This window comes from Paramacrobiotus metropolitanus, unplaced genomic scaffold, assembly GCF_019649055.1.
Source record: "Paramacrobiotus metropolitanus isolate TYO unplaced genomic scaffold, Prichtersi_v1.0 Parri_scaffold0000013, whole genome shotgun sequence".
In the NCBI taxonomy this organism is placed as follows: Eukaryota; Metazoa; Tardigrada; class Eutardigrada; order Parachela; family Macrobiotidae; genus Paramacrobiotus; species Paramacrobiotus metropolitanus.
Window position 1 is genome coordinate 769,709 of NW_026570233.1, and position 7,448 is coordinate 777,156.

The following is a 7,448-nucleotide window of genomic DNA, read 5'->3' on the forward strand; positions in this document are numbered from 1 at the left end:
ATTATAGGAATTACTGGATCCGGCGAAAGGATATGTCAATCCTATTGATTTTTCCTTGAAACTGCAAGTTCGACTGACAGCTGACCTTCCTGTTGGAATAGAATAGGTGCACGGTGTACATGGGTGGCCTGCGAGCAGGGACGAACGACTATAATCACGATGGACATGCTCTGTTTGTAAATTTACTGGTTTTGTTTTAGCTGTTGCGGTAGTCATAGACAAGAAAACTGTGGCCTTTTGTTAATGCTGAGACGCCGGAGAGTTACGCCTGTGCAGAAAGCGTTTCACGGTAATTATCACATTGTCCAGATGTCGCTTTCGGAGGCTCTAGCTGCTGCGCTGCTTGTGCATAAATACGTCTCTTGTTCGCAAAATGCTGCGACCGGTTCGCAAATTCACCGGTATTCCTTAAGCTGGTTCGTGCCAAGATACTACAGTCTACTAGTGTGCGATTCTAGACAGTAGACACTACAGTCTAGATACTACAGTCTACTAGTCGCGCATTTGTGCGATTCAACACATGGGTTCATTAATCAGTAACATAATAATGCTGTAGTGCCACTGCTCGTCGAAGCAACTCGAGCTCTAATGCTCCAGCAGCATCCTTTTAACAGTATGATGCCTTCGCAATATAATCTTTAAAATTAATAATTTTATTTTTGAAGCACCACTACTATTTAGCAGCTCTCACGTAAACATTACGACGACACAGCCTTCTTGGACGGTTCACATAAGCCCGCTAAAACCCGGTATCCTCTTTGTCTGGCCACTTGAGCAGGCGTTTTTCCCGCCTTATCACACAAGTTCAGATCAACACCATGTTCCAACAGCATCACAGCGATTTCTTCTCGGCCATGCCAAGCAGCAGCGTGCAGAACGGAATTACCGTTGGGCAATAAACCAAGTCGCGGTTTGTGCGCAATGAGCAACTGGCAGATATCCAGGTAACCTTTCTGAACGGCTTTGAATAACGGTGTGGAGCCATCTTCCCGAGGAACATCTGGTAGAGCACCGCGCTGCAGCAGGAGCCGGACAGTATCGGGATGATGCATCTGCACAGCGATCCATAATGGCGATGTACCATCCTGCATCGACAACAAAAACTGTCACAAATTTACGCGTTAATACTTGGGAAAGGTCTTTCTTTCCCAAAGTTGAAATTCTGTTAAATACAATTTTGGGAAAACTTTCACATACATTTTTTAAGGCCACTATGCAATAAGTTTATCAACTTAGAATTCTGCAAAGTAAGCAAATAATTCTATCGCTAATCAAGACTCACAGCTCGGCTTATATTAGCATCCAGTCCAACATCCAGCAGGAATCGCACGACATCTTCGTGGCCTTCTTGAGTAGCAAGGAACAGAGCGGTGGCGCCATCCTGTTAAAAACAACAAACCGGAAAATGGCACAACGGGTTGCCAGCACGAATAAATGCGCGCGTTATTACATTCATGCGTGTATGGATGTCGGCTTCGTGATCATACAAATATCTCACAACATCCAGATGGCCTGACTGGCAAGCGACGGCGAACGGAGTGCCACCATCCTGAAATAACAAAATTTATTTATTATCACAGTTTCTGTTTTCCAGGTCAAAGCGGCTGTTTACATGGCAGCGGCAATTTATTTCAGCACCATGCCGGTAGAGAGTGGTTATGATGTCGAAGAAGCCGTTCTGGGCCGCATAGTACAGCGCTGTCGCTCCTGATATCTAAAAACAAATTTGCCCGTTACATTAATCTTTCGGATTCGGATTACAAAGATACTTATGTACACAGTTAAAAACAGAAAGAAAATATCTTTATTAATACTCGACTGTTTCGCTTACACTGACATGGTATTGCAAAAAATGTGTTTATTTTACCGTTTACTGTAATTTTAAGATTCAAAAATCGCTAAGGAAGTTGACGCATCCCTTTGTCTTAAATTATGGAAAGTACAATACGGTAAAAGGTGCATCAGTTAGCGTATGAATCAGGAATAAATTATAAGTTGGCTGGCTTTTGCAAGAGTTTTGGTTATAGCTACACTATTGAGAATTTGCTTTCATCTGCCAACGGACAAAATAAACTTGATTTTTTAAAAGCTTGTAATTTATAAAATGTTTTATAATAAAATTTTAAAAGTACATTTCGTCTTTCGTTGACTTCCGCCTCTTGCTCCAAGAGTTCCTCGACACAAGCCAGATGGTTATTAGCAACGGCCAACATCAGCGGCGTTGTTCCATCCTTAAAGAAAGTGTTCAAGCATGAAATTCACAAGCATCCGGCAATGCACCGCTGCCCCATTGTATACAGCACGTACATCTCTGTTAAAAGAAGCGTAACAACACTTACACTATCCTTGACATCCACATGCACCCGGCCCGAATCAAGTACCATCCGCAGTTTTACCAAGTTACCCTGAAGTGCGGCGAGATGCAGCAGCTGATCGTGCGGAGATTCCTGCTACAATACGGCCATAATTAATTTCTATGTATACCGAAATCGGGATAATGTTTACCTTCATCGACATTATGCAATCCAAGTACCGCGCCGCGCCACCATCTGTCAGGTAGACACAATGTGCCATGTAATCGCTGATAATCAATAATCATGTACCGGTGCCGTGATTAACCATATGGACGAGATTAATCCACGAGGAGATTATAGCGCATTTGACGGGAGAGATACACCGGCTTAATGATAAGCCCGGTAATATGCCGCTGCCGATCGATGCCGGCGTACCGCGTCGTACTGTACGTGGCGCTGATGGAACCGAGCTGGTGTTGTTGTTTTTTCTGGTACCCAGCGAGTGCGCGCACTGTCTCTCTCTCTCTTCCTCTCAATCGGATGTTAAAGTTCAACAAGCTGATTAATTATACGCAACACGGGCCCGCCAACTGGAGTGGAACGGAGCCAATCGCGTATTTAATTTAAAGCAGCTGATGGACTACTACTGCAGTGCAGTTACCATAGTATGCCGTTTAAATACTTGATTGGAAAGTTTAAAGAGGCAATTAAAGAGATGCCTAGCGTGATTTGGCAGATGTGGTCATGTTATAGTGTAACGGATCTATTTGCAGTGTTCATAATCATCTGTCAAACATTGCTGTATTGAATGTTTGATAAAGTTCCGCTGGGTTACGCCCTGTAGCCAATCATTTGCAAATTACACCGTGGTGGGTAAATATTTATTCACGGTTGTAACAATGTGTTAGCGCGTGCCAACGTGCAAAGTTCCAAACAATACCGGTGCTATTACTGTATTTTAACACATTAGTACAGTAGTATCCGGAAAAGCACCGAACATGTGTTAAACGACCATTTGAGCGAAAACAAATTAACTTATCAGCTGACATTGAGGCTTGCGACAAGCTAGCTACGAAAGTCAGTATTTTCAAAGGGCGACAGCAGTATAACTTAAAAGATCATTATACAGAGTAACTGTACTGTAATGTGAAGTGCAAAGCCGTTGGTCGAATGAAGACTTAGCTCATATTTATCAGAGAAAACTTATCATTCCTAAGTAAAATACGGGTACACTTTTGTTCCTCATCTATTTTTTTTATTATCGACACGAAGTATTTCCCAGAATTTCGCGCTGCTTTTTTGTTGCGTCAATCGTAATTAAATTTTTTACCCTGCTTAAATTTTGAGAAGCTGTTTTATAAGGGTTATTTCAGAAGCGACACCCTTCGCCTCTTTGGTCTTCGGCGAGTCCGCTCCGCATAATTTCAGGAAGATATCCACTGCTTCCTGTACCATACCCGAGGCCATCTCGTGGGACTCGCTAAAAGTACGACGTAACGACCGGTTTGTGCCGGCTGCTCCCCGTCGTCCAATAACTACCGCCTGCCGTCCAATCAGCGTAACGCAAATCGCCGCCCACAGTAAGTTCTGTGCGCGGTGAATGATGTATTTGGGATACATGGCGCTGAAAGAATCGGGCAATTTCGAATACGTACAATAATATTCTATATAAACTCCCTTTCGTCATCTTACCGCACGAAAGGGATGAGCGGCTCGAAGATCTTCCAGGCCTGTTCGTGATCCGTCTGGTGGAGTTTATGATCTTGCGTCCAGAAGAGTACATAGCGGAAATGTGCATCGCGATGAAGGATATCGGCGTCGTCGAGGTCTCTGCGCAGGTCTTCTTTTGCAGGTTTACGCTCTTCATAGCACATTTTTTGTAAGGCTTCGTATCGGGCAGAAAATTCTTGAAATCTTTTTAGACGATCATCATTCAGTGCGCCGCATTGTGGACAAGCTGCCAGACTGCGCTCATCGCTAGGAAGACGCTCCATACAGCCGGGTGTTACACACTTCAGTGGATCGATTTCCGCGGCCTGTGATTTATCGTAAATACAAGTACCAGCTGCTTTTGCCATATATTACTTTCGATATTTCAGCAAATAAATTATTTCTGTCGATAATTAACAAATAGGAGAATTACTGTTATATAACAGCACTTAATTTTAAATGTGTGCGTGATGAATTAACGGATAACTTCTAACTTAATGCGTTTACAATTTTGAACATCGTCGAATCGAATTCTGCAACAAATCGTAAGGAACAGAACAATTTAGAATAAGAACGAGAATTTGTTGTTTTCGCTGCTTAATTTATAATTCACTTGCGCAGGTTCAAATGTGAAATATACGGCAACACCGCGAGAAAACTATACGTACATATTCCTTAGTGCATTTGCGGCAGATACAAGGCCGTCGGTGGGTTTTTTCGAACATTTCTCGCCGCTCCAGCCGAGTTCTGGAGAACAAATCACACGGGAATTCGGCATAACGAAGCTGTGTATCAAAAACAAGCATTTTGTAAGGGAGTGACCGTAAATAATTCATACGAGTGCAGCAGTTACTCAGTGTGCTAATTTACTCTTCCGTGCACGAAACTAAGCCTCATCACTACGAATAAAAATGCCATAGCAGTGACTGGCAAAAACAATTTCAGATTTAGTATGTCGTTTTCGACATCACTAGTAATTGGCCAAAAACCGAAGCTGTACATCCTGCATCCCGCGATAAACGGGAATATCCTCCATAGCGTGGATAAACAAGCGGCGCTTCTGAAAATCCATGGTGATATTGCTATCCAAGCAGACCGGCGTCATCGTCCAGTGTGGCACTTGCGGAAACAAGCCCATCCCGATAACCCGCGTTTTCTGTCCGGGATTGTAAATTGGGATAGCGTTACAGTAGGTAATAGTGACACAATAGTCGTGCCTGCAACAAAAAAGTTTACCTAAGTATATTTGTCGATGCAACATAATTGGTTAGTTGCACAGCCAAGGTTATGGCAGTCAAGTTGTTCACTCCATCGCGCTGGTTTCAATGGCCAGTTTGCAGGTTATCGAATAGCGTTACTTTTAAAGATGTCTCATCAGTCATCGGAGTTTCGTAAGTGGCACATGATGAGCGATCATGTCGTTTTTTGTACTTTTCATATTATTTCTTATGCCCATTAATATTATAACTACCGTTGTGTATATCATAATTATCATACCGGTTAGTTCTTGGAAAAAGATCTAGAATTTCCGAGACAGATAATTTTCCATGGCCGGCGATTTCTTCCTTTGCATTTAACTGCAGAAAAGGCAAAAGTTATTACGTGGTACAGGGTACGTACAACATAAGTTTTTACATTAGCACTTAAAGCAATTTATCTTTTGCTGGTCAGATGCGTACGTTAAAATTATCCATAAAACCGGCTAAACGGTAGACGAATAGAATCTGATTCCGTACAACTGACAAATCAGGTTAGGTTTATGGCGACACGATACAATACGATACGATACACATCCATTAAATAAAAAAATCTTTCACAGCGAGAGGAAGTACCCGAGCCTTTCTGGCAATCTTTTGTGTCAGTATGAAACTGATGCTCCCTGGAATTTTTCCATTTTCAGCAGACCTTATAGAATCTGCTTCCAGATCCCCGGCCTTGTTAGCAGCAATATCAGCGGCGATATGTTTGAGAGTTTTGCATTCATTCTTATGTTCGCTTCTCCAGTCAGCACCCTGTATTAGGTACAAATTAAGCAAGGACGCTTCAGGGCGTATCATATGCGGTCTACCTGACACTCTTTACTGCAGTACCGGTGAACCCTACACTTGGAACACATTTGCAGCACGCCAGGTTCTGCCAGACAGTATGCACAGGCTTCTGGATAGTAGCGCCAGTCCAGGCACCATATCCATGGTTCACAGGACAGAATTTCATCGCCGGCTTTGAAGGAGCCAGTGCCGGTAGGATGCAAAGCATTAGCGCATTCTTCGTTATGTGACTGAAAGTAACAATCTCACCACTGGACGGAACAATCCGTACAAGTGCAATTCCCCTACCGTGTTGCTTCCAGTTTCCATCGGTTCCACGGGACTGTTTATTGGGGCCAGGTAGTATTTATCAAAACGGCGACAGCTGAATACTGGACGGCTACCTAACTCTACTGTATAATTTCCCAGTTCACCAATATTACAAACTGTATGTTTATTTCGGCCACCACCGAATCTTTGTGCCGAAAGGTCAAACGTATTAGAAAATACTCGTAGAAGGCTGCATCTGCATATTATCCACTGCATGAGCAGGAAAAGCAGGTTTTACTCCGTTTTGGCTGGGAAGATAGATTCGGATTCAAAAGAGTACACTGCTATCTGATAGCGCTGTTAATCGTTAACAGACCTCGCGTTGCGCGACATGGCGAGGGTTTCCTTAATTTCGCTCATGCAAAAATCCACTGACAGAGGCAGTCAAATGCGGCATGCTTAGAATTCAAAACCCATAGGTTCACGAACATTTTAACGTCTGGTAACCTGGTACGGGTTGCCGCAAAATGACCGAACCTCGCGCTAAAGAAGACCAGAAGCTTCTACGCAAGTAAAATAATAAATGTGATTTTGGTTTTGCTGACAACAATAGCTGCAAGCGGGGGGATTCTGTTGTACTTAATACCATCAGTTCACGTAGTCTCTCCTCGCGACTTCGCGTAGTCCTCCGTAACATACTACATTAACTGAGTAAATCATTGAAAAGGCAATGGGCTTTTTGTTTCCCACGTCATGTTTCCTGATTTCAAAGATTCAATTTTCAGGAAAACCGTAAATTAAAAACAAAGTTAGACGGAGAAGAAAATTAATCAGTGGCATCAGCAAATTGATTAACGACTTGCTCACTGTTTACTGTAATTCAGATCGGACTGTTTTAATCAAGATAAATGGGTTCGGTCATTATTGTCGGCAAATTTATTCTTTTCGGCCAACGGTTGCTAAGAAACCGATACCCAAAAATGCAGTGATTTATGCGCAGGGCAGTACATAGTACAACGAATGGTCTACACGCTTTGAAAAGCTCTGTACCATGGTGATACATACTCTGTACACGTACTTAAGGACTCTGTATAGTGCCGCGCATTTGAGCGCGTACAACCGGATATTTACGTCAGAATAACTACAG

The 7,448-nt window shown here is 42.9% G+C and overlaps 2 protein-coding genes across 3 annotated transcripts; both read right to left on the minus strand.

Annotated features, from left to right (window-relative positions):
• Positions 1-518: 518 nt before the first annotated feature.
• Positions 519-2,900, minus strand: LOC129584323 (ankyrin repeat domain-containing protein 29-like). Of its 2 annotated transcripts, none has more exons than XM_055476471.1 (7): positions 2,506-2,900; positions 2,340-2,447; positions 2,133-2,231; positions 1,613-1,714; positions 1,451-1,549; positions 1,283-1,381; positions 519-1,085 (listed from the first exon to the last, which is right to left on the minus strand). In XM_055476471.1, the coding sequence occupies exons 1-7, from the start codon at positions 2,572-2,574 to the stop codon at positions 699-701; spliced, it is 963 nt and encodes a 320-aa protein (XP_055332446.1). In that variant the 5' UTR covers positions 2,575-2,900; the 3' UTR covers positions 519-698. The 2 variants fall into 2 exon arrangements, with proteins under 2 accessions (XP_055332446.1, XP_055332445.1); XM_055476470.1 differs by having other exon boundaries at positions 2,340-2,450; positions 2,506-2,898.
• Positions 2,901-3,181: 281 nt separating this feature from the next.
• Positions 3,182-7,205, minus strand: LOC129584325 (N-lysine methyltransferase SMYD2-B-like). The gene is made up of 9 exons (XM_055476472.1): positions 7,193-7,205; positions 6,341-6,808; positions 6,073-6,282; positions 5,837-6,016; positions 5,502-5,581; positions 5,005-5,221; positions 4,673-4,789; positions 3,987-4,330; positions 3,182-3,918 (listed from the first exon to the last, which is right to left on the minus strand). Exons 2-9 carry the CDS (start codon positions 6,575-6,577, stop codon positions 3,630-3,632), a joined length of 1,674 nt encoding a protein of 557 aa, XP_055332447.1. The 5' UTR covers positions 6,578-6,808; positions 7,193-7,205; the 3' UTR covers positions 3,182-3,629.
• Between the last annotated feature and the right edge of the window lie 243 nt (positions 7,206-7,448).